General features: G+C 42.1%; 1 protein-coding gene across 1 annotated transcript in view; it reads left to right on the forward strand.

Moving 5' to 3' along the window:
* Positions 1–16,227, forward strand: part of LOC104687932 (LIM domain containing preferred translocation partner in lipoma) — a 334,159-nt gene extending 317,932 nt beyond the window's left edge. The window contains 1 exon segment of the mRNA XM_039556675.1: positions 1,263–16,227. Coding sequence (XP_039412609.1) covers positions 1,263–1,391 — 129 coding nt within the window. The 3' untranslated portion in view covers positions 1,392–16,227.
* Positions 16,228–18,720: the final 2,493 nt, after the last annotated feature.

Here is an 18,720-nt window from a genome sequence, read left to right on the forward strand (position 1 = left end):
CATGATTGTACAGGAAACTCAGCATATGGCTCTGGGTTGACGAATTTTAATAGACACATAAACATGATCATTCTTGCTTTGTGCAATGCTTTTTGTGCTACTTTTCCTGTTCAGTTTCATTACACACTTCATGTAATTTTGATGGAAAGAATCTGAAGACAGAGAATAAAAATCACCTTAAAGCAATTAGCATGTGGGAGCAGCTGTGTTAGGGAACCTTCAAGAATTCTTCATTGCTACTGTTGGATAATACATCAGCCAGATGGCAGGGTAAGAAAATGAGACCAAATACATTTCTTATTGCAGTTGCAGGTTTTAATAACCTTAATTGGAAGAAGGATGGACTGAGGTTTAAAGGTCTAGGCTGAAACTTGAGGCATCTGGTTCAATTCTCAATCTGACCTTGGCTTTCAGGGTACATATCAGCCCATTACTTATGACCATTATTTTTTAAGATGCTGGGGCATTCCTACATGAAATTTTGTAGACCCTAATTCATCATACAGCATGTCCCCATGCTGGCTGCTGAGATACCCAGCTTTCACACACATGGGTCCATCAGCAGTCCTGGGCCAAGCGATTGCTTGATCACACAGTGTGGGATGATTCCCAAGTTTCCTAGCAGCTATACTTGGCCAAGTGTAAGTTTAGGGGCTGAGATCTCTGGAGCAGTTTTGGGGGCCTTGTAGAGTGGGGTTTCCATGTGCCTGTCTGACATCCTCCTTTTAGCCACAACCTTTTTGGCCAATTGTAGTACAAACACAGGTGACAGTTCTGGTGAGGGGAGACAGGCAGGGACTTTGCTTAGCTGCCACCCCTGGAATGGAGGCTGTAATTTTGTGGCATTAACTCTCCCAAAGGAGATTACCTATAGTCATATATTGGTACTAAACTTTTTCCGAATGATGCTTCTTTTTTATCCTTTTTTGAATTAATAAATATGTGCTTCAATTTGATGTTTCTCCAATGCTAAAGACCTTTGCTTCCTCAGAAATGTGAAGGGAATAATCTCCTTTTATTTTCAATTGGATTAAATTCAGCAGAGTCCTTGGGAACCCATCCTCTCTGCAGCATTGTCTCTTATCAGAAAATGGCTTAATCGTAAAAGACATCACGTACCTCTGCTTCATGTTTTGCGCTGACTCAGGCTGGATCTTGTTACAAGGTGGAGAGTGAGGAGAGAGTTTCTTTGACTAATAGATTCTTTGCTTAATCTTGCTCTTTCTTATTTACTTTGCTCTTCCTGTTCACTTATTTCCTAGGACTGTGGTGGCCTCCTGTCTGAAGGGGACAATCAGGGCTGTTACCCTCTGGACGGGCACATCCTTTGCAAGACCTGCAACTCTGCTCGGATCCAGGCTCTGACTGCCAAGGCCAGCACTGATCTCTGAGTATCAACTGTGACCCTCCCCAGGATGCCCACTGGGGGACATTGCACAAGCTTTGCATGATTTCTTTCCAGCCTAGGGTCTGAATCTCTGTTATTGAAAAAAAGAAAAAAAAAGAAGAAAAAAAAAAAGTAAAACTGGAAGGCTTTGGAACAAGAGGGCAGTTTGAGAGGCCATGTTCAGACTGCCCATGACAGGCACCTAATTTAGACACAGCTGTTCAAGAGGGCAGTGAGTGAGTTAGAGCAGTTGCTGTATCTGCAGCTGATGGAGTTAAGGGTCACAGCACCTAAGTTATCTGCCTGTAGGAGGTCTGAACATGGTCCTAACTATGCATCTATGTTTGATTCCTGTTTCTTAAGAAGTACATGAAGGTAGAGAGTGAAAGATGGCTGAGCTAGTTATTTCTCCTGTTATTTTGAGAACCTGACCAGCTCTCATTGAAATAATGGGAAGCTTCCCTTTAATAGGATCTGTGTCAGCAGCAGAAGTAGCTCCACTGCCCTAGAAGGTGTGAGAGCAGACCCAGCATTAACACAAACAGTGGAACTGCAACTGTACTGCACCTGAGTGTAGGTGTGACCTTGTATCCTTGGGACACAGATTGGTTATTTCTTAGGCCCTTTCTTGTCTCCATTCCCTTCCAGTTCAATAGGGCTTTTTCTTTTACTCATGAAAGTCTACTTAGCTATTGCATAAATTTATTCAGTAGTGATGCTTCCAATTCACAATGTATGAGCAATCACAGAAAGATGTGAGCTTGCACACACTGTACACTACACACACACTACACACACACAACATGCTTTTGATTTACCAGAGGCATAAGCCAGTCACGTTCATTGAGAAGATCTTTAAGGGGTGTGGGCCTGGAAACACATTTCTGAAATCCCAGTGGTTAAAAAAAGGTAAAAATGACTACATAGAGCTGCAGTGCAAAGCGATGCTCAAAAAAATCTTACACCACTCTCTCTCATACAGCCCATTCTGGTGGGACCATTGGCAGTGCTGGTCTCTGGGTAGACATTCAAGCAATAAAGTCTTGTTCCATCTGCTGTTATTGCAATGGGAGGATTTTCCTTCAACAGTAACAGGGATTCTATCAGGCTTTGGGATGATACACATTTCTCTGATGTTCACACACGTGATCTGTAGTTTTCAATAAAAAAAATCAGATCTTGTTTCAACAACAGCTAAAAAGATCCTCCTAAATGCATGTTCAGTTTTATCCTAAGAAAACTAAAGGAGGTATTAAGCCCTTCACTATGGCATTCCAGAAAGCAGGCAATTTTTTTCTCTTCTATTTTCATCCCAGCCATTTACACCTTGTCTCTGGTGAAATTCATGGTAGTAGAGTGCTGGGCCAGCAGCAGCATTTTCATCCTTAGTCCAGAATTAATACATATGCCAAGGTAAATAAAACCTGGGCACAGATAATCCTTTTTTTCACATGATCGTGGGTTTGGGGTTTTTTTTCGTTTTTTTTTAGTTTGGTTAATTAAAAACAAATCAAAAAATTAGAAATCCATGGCATTCTGAGCAGCTATAATAGTCTTGTTCATGAAACCCATAATAACTAAGGTGCAAATTACATAGTGAGGGAGTAATTTTCATATCACTGAATTGACATTAATATCTTATTTGCAGATGTAATCAAGGAAAATACCTTTCTTTGCACTTAAATTAAGAAGCAGAATTGAAACAGTTGCAGGCTGATTGACCATGTAAGTGACAAACTGGCACTTTTCAAGAGCAAGTTATACAAATTTTTTCATGCATCCCACTGAAAAACAAAGAGAATGTGGTGCTTTCCTCTTTGTATCAGGCTTCTGTTATAGAGAATAATTATATTCACTAATGCTGAAAAGAAAAGTTAGATGAGCTGAACTGATAGGAAACAAAGGAAAAATTGTGATGTGATACTGCAGCTCCTACAAATGGTGCATCCTTTCAGTTTAGCACAAACCTTTCTGGAAGAGCACTGTGATATTCAGTAGCTTCAGCTGTATGTGGTAAATTCAAATGCAGAAATACCAGTCTGAAACCTCCATTCCTTACATGGTTTATATGTTGGCAAGCTTCACCAGTATCAGGGAAGTTTCCCAAAATTCACAGCTTGAAATGAATCCTTCTTTGTAGAAGGGTGGCATCATTGAGCAAAAGATTTCCTTTACCACCATAGGTAAAGCAGTTTGACTTTTTATACTGGATTTCTACCCTGGCCTGCAAGAATTTTACTGCCTTAGATGTAAACAGATTTTTTGGCACCCTGGCTCCCACCAGGTTCCACCTGGACTCCCGCTCCCTGAACCGTGGCATGTAAGGTCCTTCTAAGCTCGCTTCTTAACACACAGTCTGCACCACCAGCAGTCCAAAAAACTTCATAAATACTGGGCAAATCTAGTTTGAACTAGCCCTACAAAAACAGGGGAGGTCAGTGCTGGGATACAAGCACAAGCGATAATGTGATGCATTTGGGTGCAGAATGAGCCATTCTTCAGGCAGAAAGCATAGCTCTGATCTTCCTTACTCTTGTGAGTGTTACATCAAGTGGCTGATGAGACTCTCTTGAATAACACTGGGGTAATTGATGGAAACAAGCTGCTGTGCCTTCCAGCAGAATGTGGCCTAGACTCACAGTTCAGAGCCTTTGGGCCTTTTACAGCCTTGCCACAGGCTCGACTGGAGCAAGTCATATGGCTCCTTGTCTTCTGCCCTCTGCATGAGACAGCTTCTTTGCAGTTTCCCAGAGCCATTATGGGAATTAAACTAGTCACAGACTAGCCCAAGCTATTGATTTCTGGAGCTCTATTTTCTCTTTCCAGAAAAATTTGCTGGTATGTAGGCCTGGGATTCCAGCCCATTTCAATGCATACGGCCAGCCAGGAGATCTAGCTCTGAATCCTCTCTGTTATGAGAGCACTGTGGTGAGTGAGGCTGGCATGCAGAGAGGTGAGAGCCAAACTTTTCAAGCATTAAATACTTCATGGATGAAATTTGATTGACAAAGATTGAACAGTGTTGATGTTTGAGGTGCTGTGGCTGATTTCTAGACCTGACACATTTGTGCAAAGGTACTTTGATGGGGTTTTTTTCACCCCTAAACCCCAAAGCCATCTGCCTGTTGGAAGGAATGAGTGTCCAAAACCCTCTTCTTTATTCTGTGTGGTTTTGTTTTCCAAAACTGCTATAAATATATTTGAAAGATACTGTATATACGTCACAGAGGCTCTCATCACCCACATATATATGAAAATCTCCCCTCTGATGCTTCCGGATTTAATTAGGAAGTGCTGGTGGGATTTATCGCAATTGCACTGCAATTAAGAACCACTGGGATATGGCTTCATCACAATATTTATCACATATTTATAATATATCATGTTTATCTGTTCCAAAGAAGGAGTCTTTTTACCAAAGAGACGTTGCTTTTCTTAAGTTGGACTTCTTAGCCATGACAAAAATTCACATTATCTGTGGCTGTGGTAATGTCCAAACTGTTCTTTTCAGAAAGAATTGGAAGATCGCACAAACATTTTTGTTCAAGTCTGCAGTTTCTGCTTCTGCTGCTTTGTCTTTGTCTAGCATTTGTTGGCAAGTAGGACCTGATCCCATGATTTGTGTGGCCAGACAGGGCCCAGGATCAGGTTCTAATTTAACAAAATATTTAAGTCCCTGGGGTTTGTTTAAGCGCAGACTTAAAGCCATTGCATGGTGTGACATAAGCCATTCATACCAGACTGGTTCTTTATCCCTTGATCATACAGGTTCGATCTGGGTAGGATGTGGGCACAGCTGAATTTCTATCAAATTACCCAGAACACATGAAATGGCTTCTGTGTCACCCTTCTGCCAACTGCAGGAGAACACCAGCGGCTGATCAAATGGATGACAGGAGGCTGAATTGTTACAAGATGAGTGCTTTGTGGTTGGTGGCTGTGGCACCTTCCATATGTCACAAGTAGCCCTACAGCCAGATTTACTGTTTCTTTGAGCAATGGCTTTAAAAGTGTCTACTTAAACTTTATCCAGAAGATTGGGTTGCCTTGGTTACAGCCCAATCCTTAAGCATATCCCCAAGGCTAACACTAGTATTTTGTGAATGTGATGGTTTTATTGTCACTTATTTTATTCATTGAACATTGCTTTTAAAAACAGAAAGCCACACTAATTCTTTAGCCTGATAACGCACCTTTAATTTTGGGTTTGGGGTTTTTTTAATATTTTAATTTGTAGATTTTTATCATGGCTGCGAAACACTTGGGTAATGACTTAATCATAGAGGTGTGGGAGTACCAAAGTGTTTGGTATCACTCTGCATAATAGTGTCCGTCCTTGATAGCAGGAGTGAGGCTTTCACAAAACACAAGCTTTAAGTTGACTTTCTGCCTATCAGCAAAATGTGCCTGAGAAAAATGAGAGAAAACGTCTTAAAAGAATGGTGGTTGTTAGAGAGAATATGCAACAAGTCTGTCTGAGATCTCTTTGGAGCTGTGACGGCCACTGCCTGGCTGTGGTTAGTTCAAGCCTGGCTTAAGTTCGACAAATGCTGGTTCCTTTTGGTTTTGAGAAAGTCTGGAAGGCAAGGAATAACAGGACCCAAGAGAAGGTTCGTGAGAAAAATCCTGTGTCAAGGATAAATGTTAGGCACCTGGTGCTTGTGCTGAGTGGCTCAGAAAGGGTTTGAGTTGCTGACTGGTGTCTGTTGGTGTCTGGTCCCTCCAGTTGGGTCACAGAGTTGATTTGCTGCTTGTTCAGCAGCCTGGGTGGACAACACCTCGTACAGGTTCAGTACTGCAAGCTATTGGAGAGGGGGTGCTGAACAATCCCCCTGTGGTGAAATTCCCATGAGAAAACACAGTGATGGTAACTGAGGGTTTGTTGTGGAAGGAGAGCAGGAACTGCTCCATAACCTAAAGGTTAGTAAAATACAGACTAAGAGAGCTGTGAGAACACTGTTTCCAGTTAGAGCTAGTTGCAATTTTTATACTAAATTACATTATATCAGAAGGGCTATTTTTTTAATGAGAAATTCTCTCTTTTTGCAATGTTACCCACTACATTTTTTGGAGGATTTTTTTGCTGTTATGATTAAAATCGTACTGAATTTTTATCTAAATAAATTTCAGAATTGTTAACAAATATTTCTATTTCTCAAAGACCCATGTCTTCTTTCATGGTTTTTTGTAGTTCTTGGGTTTCTTCTGCTGGTAGATTAAAGTTTCTGTGACAATTTTGAAAACTTCTTTGGATAAAAATTCTACTTAAAACCAAGCATATGTTCTTGGGAAATGTTTCAATATTGGACCTGGTGAAATTAAAAAAAAGCTTTGAAACTTTTCACAAGATGTTTTATTCCCTATTTTTAACTAGTTTTGCTAATTTTGAAGTCACTGTTTCCTTTGTTAGAACAATCCAAGTAACGTGACTCTTAAAATAACAGTGTTACTTCTGTTGGATTCATTTTCTTATCTGTCTTAAAGCCATGGAGTGGCTGGCTATAGGGACTGCCAGTGTCTTTTTCTGTGGCAATAGCAATTTTCTTCTTTGTTTTTACCTTGGGGTCTTTTTCTGTTTGTTTTTTTTCCCCTGAAATTACTGAAGAATGTAAGCACATTATGGCAACTGCCATGAAGATCCAGAGATACTGTTTGAACTTCATCTCCTTTCAGGGCTTGGGAATGGCATTTTTCCTTAAACATTTCTAGAAATATTGCCTGTCTTCCTCAGCATTTCAAGTTTGAATTTGCAAGCCTTTGAATTTGGAGCCTGAGAGAGAACAGACTTTACACCTGTGAAACTATAACATTCTTCCAGCATCTAAAAATCTAAGAGAAAAAATATAACCTCAGTAGGTTTTCTGGTGGTCATTGAGGAACAGCTCTCACTTCAACCTGGAAATTTTCTGCTGTGGTCTGAAAAAAACTAATTTCCACCCTTGCAGAGCAGTCTGGCATACACATGCACACGTCAGGTGTTTATGGGGCTATAACTGAGTAGAAATACAGGCAATATTGACTACTGCTACTTATACCCCACTGACCTTTATTCCTGACTTCGTGTCCCTGGTCTCTTTGGCTTCATGTAACATGTGGAAGCACAGGGTTTGTCACAGGCAGCAAGAGCATCCAGTTAAAACTTTTTTTTTTTCTTTTTTTTTAAATTTTGCTATTCGTCCAGTATTCTCATCCTACCTAAATATTTTAGAAAATGAGGAAGGAAACAGAAGCCCCAGGTGATGGCATTACCTTTATATTTCCAGGGGTTAGAGTCCCTCCCCAGAAACATCACACTTGGGATGTCTCTGCCTTCCTGCCTCTGCCTCCCCTTGCCCACAGCCTCTTTCTTACCCATTTTTTCCATGTCCTCAACGTGCACTCATCTTTGAAGTGAAGATGGTTTCTTACTTACTTCACCGAGGTATTGTGAGTCTTAGCTAGTAGTTGGAAAAACTTGTCCAGATCTTTAATCAAGTAGTTTTGTGCATCCTTAGTATCAGTGGCCTGCCATATGGATATCAAAGAAAATTGTTATAATTATTGCTTTTAAAATGATTATGAAATTGTGCCTTACTTTTTCAGTCATATTTAACCATGTAATTTAGAACCACATGATTGCAGGGATTTACCATGAAGAAATAAGTTTGAAGGATAGTTTGTTTTTTAAATATTTTTTTCTCAAAAAATGATTTTATTAGCTTTTCCTCTTCTATTTTTTTTCCTCCAGTTTTATCCCTTTAATATGTTTGTGTAAAAGGGCAGCCAGAATTTGCATTTGTTAGAGACAGAAGATTTTATTTGGTCTTGTATGTAGAGTTTTCATTTTCTTTTATGTTCCTTCAGGAAAATTCCTCTCTCCCCAATTACTCATACTGAGATGTCTTTAAATGCAGACTGACCAGTACGGGTTTTTTGTTGTTGTTTAATTTAGTGTGTGGTTTGCTTTGTGGTTGTGGTTTTTCTTTTAATTAACCAGATACCGGGTGCTGGGGAGGCATTGCACATTAATGCAGAACGTTAATGCTAATTTTCACAGAAAAGACAAAATTAGAGTCTTTCCCTGTCTCCAGTGCAGTTTTGTTACTGCTCTGTGTACAACACTAATATTAAGCCAGACTGTAAAGGCTAAATACTCAGAGTGACCTACTTCCATTCACCAGCAAGAATCCTTTGTCAGCTGACTCCTGTTTGTTTGTTCATTTTTAAATGTCGGATTACAGAACGAGCATCTCCTAAAGATGAAAGAAAACAGTGTTTTCATGTGCAGGAAATTTGGGGTTGCAGTAACAGAACATTTTCTTTGTGAATTTGGATGTCATGGTGTTTTAAGCTCCTGCCTGGAGCCTAAATCAATTTGGCCTCTCATCCAGTTCATCTAACTGGTGCTCCTAAAAGGCTGCAGCCCTGCAAAAGCTCATGCAGCATTTTTGGCTGCCTTCCCTTGCTCCCATTTGGTACATATTTGCACAATTTAACTGAGCTTTTCTTTCTGCTGAAGGTCAGATGCAAGCGATACGAAACACTAAACTTTATAAACAAGCAAAGCCATTTCAACCACAGCATTTTGGACTAGAATGGATTTTTAGGTGGCGCACTGTCTGCTGGCCTTTGGAGAGGGGATCCTGAGACTACACTGGACTGGAACAGGATGCAAAGCCACAAGCCTTGTTTTTTTTAATAAACTACTTACTGTAATCCAGCTACAAAGTTTCAGCCTCACACTTCAGAAGAAGCTTCCAGTAGCTATGCACGTACAGGCACTTTCTCTCTTGCAGAAAGTGAAACTTTCCCAACCAGAGTAAATTTAACCTATTGCATAAGATGCTGGAAGTTGCTTGGTTTTTTATTTTCCGTGGGATTCTCACTGTAACCTCTGTGTGTAGAGGATGAATAGCTTTTCTTTTTCCCCTCTTTTTTTTTTTTTTTCCTGACAAGATTAGATGTTGCATATTGATGAGCTAGCATTTCAAAGGTCCGTGGGGCTTTGGAACATATTAAGAATCTCTGAAGTTTAATATTCACCATGTTTTAAATATTCAGAAGGAAAAATCTGCATAAAATGGCTTTTGATAAATACGTTCTAGGGATTCTTTCTTTCTATCTTACACAAGCGTTGTGGGGATTGTGGCTGTGCCAGTTTTGTTCCGAAGTGTCTTTCGTTTCAGCGTTTTCAGGACCATCTCAGTCCTGTTTGTATGCCCAGTACCAGCCTGAAGTCTGTTATGATTTCTGCTGGGACTGTACAGCAGGCAGGTGGATGTGACCAAGAAAAAGGCTCAGCTGAACATTGGAACTCCTGAATATCTTCTTGGGGGCTCCCTCCTTATGACATCTGGGGACATCCACCCCTTTTCTGCGCCTGCTTCTCATGATGAGGTTGGGATCAGTCCAGTGGTCAGGCCCAGATGAGATCTTTCTGCAAAGGTGCTGGACACCACTGAGATTTTGAGATTGGAAAGGGCAATATCCTGGGTGCAGGAGCAAAGCAGTGTCATTCAGTGCATCTCAGATCTCACAAGACAGTCTCCCCTTCTTTGGAAGTCTGTTTGGTGAAAATCTCAGCAGTAAAAGAAGTGCCTTTAGGAGAAATCCTCCCTTGGGGATGCTCCATTTCTCATGCTCTTGAAAATCTGATTCAAGCTTTAGATGAGGAGGATCAGTTGTGGGCTGCAAAGATGCAGCTATTTTGCTGTATTATCAACACACTGCCTTACCCTGCACGTCCCAAGGTACATCCCAGTGTTGCAGGGCAGTGCTTTGGTCCTGCTCACACCCAACCTTGACTTTGTCACACCAGTCCCTGTTGAATCAGTGCCTGGTATTTGTTCTCAGGACTGCTCTGGCTCGGGCCAAGGGCACCTCATGCCTCTATGCAAAAGGTGGTGCTTTCAGGTTTTACCTTACAAATAATGCAGCCCTTTCAAACTCACCTTTCTCCTCACGTGTATTCTTGACAGAAGTAGGATTTTAAATATTTCATTGCATTCTTCTTTCTTCTTCCTTTTTTGCCAGATGTCTTGAAAACATTGTCAGATTACGATCTGGGGGGGGATCAGGATCAGTTTCCTTCTTGATTGCATGGTGTAGGTTTGCAATGAGGGTTTTGTCCTTTTTTTTTTTTTTTTTTTTTTTTTTTTTTTTTTTTTTTGTTAGTCTTACAGAACAGATGCCTTCATTTTATGCAGAGAAAGATTGTCTATGATTAGAGCTAATCCAGGATGGCAGGATTGGACCCCCACAGTGAAAGCTAGAAAAGTGATTGCAAAAGTATTTTGTTTCTCCTTTATTAATTGCACAGGAAGTTTCCACCAAGGGCTCATGTAGCCCAACTGGCCTATGTAATAAGTAGCAGGGCCTGTAATTACAGTCTGTCTTCTGATCCTATCTGTGCTCTGACTTTCTAGGCACTACACTTCTATTTACATCTGGTTGTTTGTCACCTTTTTAAATTTTTGATTGGTCACTAAGGGAAGGAGGGCACGAGCCGTGAGCCCTGCGAGGTGCAGTGAGTATAAACGAGGGAGTCCTCCTTCCTCTCAGGTATCTGCCTCATTTGGGACACAGAACAGAGCACGAGGAACAGGAGGATTTTACCAGCCATGCAGCAGAGGAAGTGGGCTGCCTGCCAGCTGGGTATCTTTCAACACCTCAGAGTTCTTTGTAGGACTGGAAATTTGAACCTTTTACAGGTCTTAACTAGTGTACTCTCCTGTGAGAGAGTTCATCAGCATTTCTTTGCTCAGAGTGGTTCCTACAGGATTTTTCCTCTGTAAGATTCAAGGTTTTATGGCTGCAAAGAGATCCTTCTCCATATGGTATGAGGAGGAAGATGGCTTTTGGCATCATGCAGAGAAACTGTGTTACAAATCCTGCTATCAATGTGTACAGCAAGTGTAACTTGAATGGGTGGGGGAAGGCAGTGATTTACACGTGGTGCAGTACCAAGTTCACCAGCTCTGAGCACCAGCAAGCACAGCCTCAAGCAGATGAGCTCCCTGGGGTGTCAGTTCTGGGACCTGCAAGTAAATAATGGGCTCCTTGTGGGAGTGTTTGGTGCTGGACACTTTGGCAGTAATCTCTTGTCTCTTTGGAAGCATGCACTAAACTTTGGGTAAAGCTACAGAATGGTGCCCCCCCGGTCTTTTTTCCTCAAGGCAGACTCCCAGTGCTGTGTTTGATGAAGAGGAATGAAAGCCATTAGGCAAATACTGTACTCTGCAAAAAAACCCATTAACAATCTACTACGGATACTTTTAATGTCCATTAAGCTGTTACACAAATTGTCCCTTTTCTACAGCTTGCACTGATATTTCATTATTTTTAACCTGACTTCTGTTTAAAAAATACCCCTCAATTATTTTTTAATTTTTTGTAACTCTGCTTCTAAGAAAGTTGATGCTTTAAAGGAAAAAAAAAAAAAAAAAAAAACAAAAAACTTAGTTTCAAACATGAGTTTTTCAGGCTTCTAAATTAATAATTTCTACACCTGACCCAGTTCCTGCAGCTGCCAAAAAAGAAAAGAGAAAGCTATTTAAATTTCTCATAGAACCATTTATCTCTTAAAATATGCCAAGGCAATTTGAGGTGGGGGTGGAGACTCAGCTATTTATCTCAGCAGCTTGATTTTTCTCTTTATGTTTCTAACTGTCAGGGGGAAAAAACCGGTAGGAAGCTATTCTTGGGCTATTATTGATGTATTGTGTTGCCATTATGCAGGATGTCTGCTTTGCTATATACGGAAGGACATTAATAATAGCCATCTCCCCTGCCCCCACCCTCGGTTCCTCTTTGAGAAGATATGGTTTAACTGGAGCATCTGCTGTGTTCAAATTGCTGCTCCTTCCTCCCCTTCCCCCAGTTCATTCCCAAACTAGTTTTAGGAACCAGGGCTAAGGGAATAAGGAGACATTATTTTTGCCATTTTTCTGCCTACTTCTGTGGTTGCTCCAGGCAAATTGTTTCCATGCCCTGTACCTGTCTGCCCTTCTCCTTCCCATGCTTCATTTTTTCTTTTCCTTCCCACTGCTTTCATTTTAAGTTCATCAGTGTGAAATAAAAACCCTTTCTTGCTGTCTTTTTCTCACAAAGGCTGGCTGGCAGAACAGGCTCAGCAACAGACCTCTGATTTGTTATTACCCAGCATTTCATATCCGCAAACATCGGTTTCATTATTTCCAATTAGTAGGAAAATGTATTCCCGTTCCCATCCCTCCTACCCCAGGTTTAAAACATTGTTGTGAGACTTTAAAGAGTCCGTCTGCTTGTTTAAAGACTCGGATGCTTGTTTTATTTTTGGAAGCAGAGTGTACAGTGAACAGGAATAGTTTGATGTTTAAAAAATAGCCCCAGTTCAGCATTCCCCTGAAGTGCGGGAAGTCCTGTCTCTGCAGGGCTGTGCCAGCAGCGTGACAGCCCAGAGAGAAAAGCCAGCTTGAATAGGAAAAAGAACTGGCCTGCCCCATTTCATCTGTGAGAAGAGAGAGGTGAAAATAATAAACGTGGCAAGAAAATAAAGGGCAGAATTGCTCTGATTTTTTATTTTAATGGCTGTTCCTATGTCTCCCGCTGATTTTGTTCCATAGTAGCTTTGCTTATTCAGCATTTTTGGTAATCAGGACCATGTGCTTTTTCATGGTATCATTATTTTTCATTTGTTGAGTCATAGTCTTGCCCTGGTCCCCATAGGGTATGGAGCCACTTTGGTCTGGGCACTGAATGAAGACAGTTAGAAGCTCTCTCTAGGAGAGCTTACCTAGAATTTGGAACCAGAAAATGCAATCAGCATAGTTTCCAGTTCTGATACAGAGAGGTTTTCAAAATTGGAACATGGGAGGAATACCTTTACTGGGGGAAATGCTTAGATTTCAAAATGAAAGGGAGATGGCCATTCAGTGTAGTTTCTTGTTGCTCTTACAATCTTCCTTGGTGGTGGCGAAGGAGAAAAATGACACCCTCTGTTCCCTAAACTAAGCCAGAGCCCAGCATCTCCTCTGCAAACATTTCCTCCAGTTCCAGCTTTCCACACTGCTGTAGCATGGGAGTGAGGAAGGCCTGCTAAGGGAGCAAGGTCAACCTCATCCTCTCCACAGCCAGCGCCGCTCCCCATGGTGAGTCTGTGTCCAGCCTGGGGCTCGATCCTGCCTTCCTAGTTTCGAGTATTTTGCCAGAATCAGCTGTTTTCCCTCTGCCATTAGCTATGGGATTGTGTGCAATGATGAGGATTTGCAGGGAGGGAGGAGAAGATCCTGTTCCAATTAGGCTGCCTTTGTGCTCATGTTTCATTCAGGACTGCATGAGATAAGAGCAGTTTGCACTGAAATGCACAGCCGGAGGTTGTAGTTTGCGTTTCAACTGTGTTGAGATGGTACCCATTGAAAATACGGAACTGGGGCGCTTTTTTGCATCTGCCAGTGCTTTACTGACAGCTCTGTGTGGGCTGGAAACCTATTTCGGTTTGGCAAATGGACATTTTGTGCCTTGTCCCCCAAGTCTGATCTAGTTCTCTGTTTTATTCACCTAAAAAGTAGCATTTCTAATGTGCCTAAGTAGCTAAGCCCCTGACAAGCATCTCAGCAGAACAACCAGCAGGGTGACAGGTAGGCTATTGACAGAGCTGCCTTCACAAAAAGTGTATTCCACTTTCTTCACTCCGTGCCTTTTCAGAGACCTGCTGTGCTCCTTTATGGGCAGCACAGAAACAGTCCTAGTGCTGAGCAGGGATGGGAACTAGGAGGGTGATGGAGAAAAGAAGCAAGAGGCTAATGTTGAGCCTCTGTTCTCCATGGGGATAAGCCAAGCAATGGCTTATCCCATCAGTACAGCTTGTCTTGCTTTACACACCCTGTTGTCTGGTGGGCAACTGTTCTGTAGCAGAGGTACTTGGGTATATATCCTCAAAAATCTCTTCCTGATCAGAGCTCCAGAGTCATTCATATGTGAAGAATTTAGTCCCTTAATATTGTCTCTTATAAAATCTCCATCGCTCATTTTTTATCTAATCCTAGAAGAGAAAATCTGAAGGTGAACCAAAGTTTGATTTGTGCTATTGTATTAAAAAGGCTGATAAGCTCTCATTTTCAATCCTCAAAGTCATGTTCTAGCAAACTTTTCCCTGCTGTGATCAGACAGGAAATGCAAGGTGTATTGGAAATGCAGTAAAGGGAAAGATTTGATGTTTTTATGCTCCGTACTGCACCATTGTGACCTCCTCTGCTGTCCCTGTGGAGAATGAGAACTGAGTATTGGTGGAGGTATGGGGCAGAGCAAAGTAATGTCTGGACTTTCATAGTCTTGCTAGAAAGGATCTGCCTTGGTGAGACATCAACTTCCTTAATGGTCCTATCCTTTCCCACCCCACAGCTTGTGTTTTGGACAGTCAGAGAGACTGGAGAGCAGCCTCCAGTGCCTGCCCTCTAGTTAGTCAAATAAGAGACCCCGAGTATGAATTCTTTGTTTTAGTAAAGACACTTTCCAGCACAGAACAAACAGCAGAGGTTTGTTGTGTTTCAGAGCCCAATCTCTCACACTGGCTTTACCTGTGGGCTGATACAAGAGGGTCTGAACCACACATAGGTCATTCCAGAAGGATTCCTCTTGGTTACATCCCCCATGGAGAACCCCCTAAAGGCTGGGAGAATGATTCACCTCTTTCAGACTGCAAGGAGGAAGTGCCCCCAGGAATGTATTTGTCCTACATAGCTGCTATGCTTTGGCCTATCCCTGCCAGCTGTAGACCTGTCTGCTTGAGGATTCACCAAGGATGATCTGTACTGGATGTGCAGTAATTCACAGTGGTTTGAGGTGGTGTTTCAGCTTCATCATAGTTGGTTTATCCCTTGAGATGGAAAAGGTTTTGTGTTGTTGCCTTTGTTGCAGCTGGGAGGGAGTGTGACTGGTCACACTCCTCCTTGTCCAGTGTCAGCAGACAGAGGCTCTCAGTGGTATGGGAAGCATCTTCCTTTTAAATGTGAATCACTAGCCTAGGGATCTGGGCAAGGGGGAGGCACAAGGAAGCATTCCCTGTATGAGGAGTGCTTCTGCTGCACACTCTGTGCCCTTGGATCCTAATGAAGTAACATTACTTGAGCTTTTAGGACTGGTCTCCTATCTGTCAGAGCTTCGGGGTACCAGGGTTTTACTCCTTGCTGAGCAAAAGCACTACCCAAGTCTGTGAGGAGCCTAATCCTGCTGCCATTGGAATTTTCCTGATTCCTGTGAATTGCTGAGTGCACCTCCTGTGAGCTGCTGAGTAGCCTCCCTTGTCACTGAACCCATCAGGCCACTTGTCTCCCTCACTGACTTCTTCCATAGGGCTTTGAGGACACTCAGGAAATGCAATCAGCACCTTACAGGATCGATCTGCTAGGCGATAAATGAAGTTTTTTCTCTGGTAACTTGTGTGCATGAATTGAAAATCATTTATTCCAATTTGTTCTGAGGACAGATGCAGCATATACACATTTTCTATATTTATAAATATATATAGATATATATATTTTGTTCTCAGCTAGTTACCTCTTCTAAACTGCAATTTTCAGAGCAACCGGCATATATTTTTTATTCAACACGTAAAACGACTTTTTACAGTAAGAGAATGAAAGCTGTTTTAAGCATGTGTTTTCTGTATTTTTATTATGCATTATCCAATTATATTGAGATGTATTTTCCTCTTTGCTCTGCTCTTTCAGTTGTTATCCTTTTTATCAGTTATGCTTTTCAAATGTTTTGTAAGGGAAAATAAATATGCAAAATCGCCAGATGCCTTTTTTCTTTGCAGAAGAAGTATCACAAATGCTTTTTTATTACATTTTACCAATCCAATAAACTTCTTACAAATTTCATTTTTGTTTGCTAGCGTGTGAAATTATTTTTTCAAGTCAAATGGTATTTACTGTTTCCCAACCTCCATCTGCAATTATGCTTCCTATCCTCCACCTTTTTCTCTTTTAGGTTCAAAATTTCACTATGTGGCTCCTCAGCATACCTAATTCAAGAGCCTGTTTCACTGTTGGGAAAAGATGCCAGAAATGTGTCCCAAGAGAGGCTTTCCCCTGTTGTACTGGCCATCTCTTGATGAATTTTGCACTGTTCCTAAAAATGTGTGCCTGGGCTGTGGAGAGCAATCAATTCCTAAACCATGCAGTAATCTGCAGAGGGGTCCACAAATGTTCTCAAATTTGGGTTGTGATGGGGTGACAGCAGAGCCACGCACCTTGCTCTGCAGCTGAATGGAGGAACATTATTCAAACTGTTACGGGAAGAGTAGAAAGAAGTGTGGTTAGCAAAGCCTGTCTCTCCTAGAAACTTGTTTCTAGGCTATCATTGCGGTAAATAATCAGGATTGTCCCCATCTGCTTAAAAAATGTCACTGATCACCACACAGCCTGACCTCCACCTCTTCAGCCAGAGCAGCTGGTGAAGCACTGAACGCTCTCCCTGATAGAGATGCTTCATGTGGTGGGCAATCCAGTGCATCCCGGTAAGCTTTTCCAAAAATACATGTTAATATCTGCACCCTCCTTATAGCCTCTGTTTTTCTACCCTTTCTATCCTTAGACCTTTTTATAAAAGCCTTTTTCTCTCAGAAATCTCCTGCGCAGAGCTGCACAGACCATCTTCAAGGTGGGATTAATTTCCATGAACTTTAGCAGCCTGGAAGACAGCTTTGTTGTCTAAGGTGGCCCTCCAGTCAGTGGAGAAGTTATGTCATCTTTTCTTTAGGTAAGCATCTGAGACAGCTTTGTTCTGTGCCTTTAAGGGTTAAATGAGGTGAATACTGTCCTCCCTATCAGCAGAAGTGGTTATCTTAAAACAGTTTTTGAGAGCTGTAGAAAGATCCCAAGGCACACAATACAGCTAAATCCACTCCCTCCGTGTCACTCCCAAGAAAATTTTATGTAGTGTGACCTTGAAGACATCTGCAGATGGAGGTCCCACAACCTCTCCTGGCAGTCCTCTCTATAGCAGTGTTCTCTTCACCCTCGGATAGTCTTTCCTACTGTTCAGACTAAATATTCTTGGCTGTAAATTAAATCCCATCCTTACTTTCCCACCACCAAGGAAAATGAAGGACTTCTTTAGTAGGTTATGTATTGTCAGGGGACTTTTGTTAGCCGTGGAAGGAGGCACAGGCAGCAGCCTCACTCCAGCTCCTCCTCCCCTTCCCCAGGGGACTTTAGGAAGGGCCTGTGTTCTCCCTCAGGAAAGGACAAACTGCAGCTTGTTCCTACAGGACACGAGAGTCTGACAGGCTTTCTCTTGGCAGTAAAGGGAGTGTGATGGTGTGGGCTTTCAAGTCTATTCAAACTGCTGTCTAGTTTTCCAAACTCGATATTATTACTTCCTTTGTAGCACAAGGTACTTTTTCCTAAACTTGTTACGGTGGAAAAGTTCCAGGGATACATTGTCCACACGCAAATCAAAATGCATTAGCAGGCCAGGGGCCAGAGGCGAGGGCCAAGGGTGGGGGAGCTGTTAATTCCATCGTTTGGCACGGCTTTTCTTGCAATCAAAGGCTACCAGAATCCTTTGAAGACAATGAAAACATTGGGAGTGAAGTGTATGTAAATCCAGGTGCCAGTGGGGGCTGTCGAAGCCTGAGGGAGGGATGGAGGCAGAATTGACAATTTGGCTCTGTTGGTGATGTCCCTGGTCAAATGAAGAAGCAGTGGTACCCCTGTGTTCTCGTGGTGCAATGGTCATCCCCAGCTGTGGCTACTGGAGATTTCACCACCTGGCTTTGAACAAAGGTGAGTCTGAGATGTTTATTTGATGTTTATCTGGGCTAACCTCCTGTATGACTTCTCTTTCAAAAAAGGAGTTTTATTTTCCTTTCTAGTCGATTTTGAGAAGATTTCAGGGGCTTCGTGAGTTTCCTCAGGGGTTTTCAAAGCTGGAAAGAAATCTGGAAGGCTGTCAAATCTGTCCCCAGTGCTGGTCTTAGCAGGCAGTATTGGTGTTCTGGGAAGGGTTTGGAATAATAGTTTGGAAGGGAAGAGACCAATGCAAGAGAGCAGCAGGGCTTCCTCTGTGAGAGATGGAAACTTCCAAAGAGCCATTCCTCCAACATACCTCTGGCAGCTTCTTCATGGCAGGGTGAACTGCTTTCTGGAGAGGTCTCTTCTCATGCCATTAACTGTCAAGGGACTCTGAAAGATTAGACCAGACCTTTCAGACAACTGAAACTGGAGAAGATGAATGGACACAGTGAATGGGCCCTTTCAGTGCTCCATTCCCCCCAAAATGGCAGGTGGCTGCATCACAAAGCACCACCATGGCTGCAAAAACAAGCAGCGAAAAGGGGGAAGAGGAGTTTGGGTGGGGCTGTCAGGAGA

This window comes from Corvus cornix, chromosome 9 (assembly GCF_000738735.6).
Source record: "Corvus cornix cornix isolate S_Up_H32 chromosome 9, ASM73873v5, whole genome shotgun sequence".
NCBI lineage: Eukaryota > Metazoa > Chordata > Aves > Passeriformes > Corvidae > Corvus > Corvus cornix.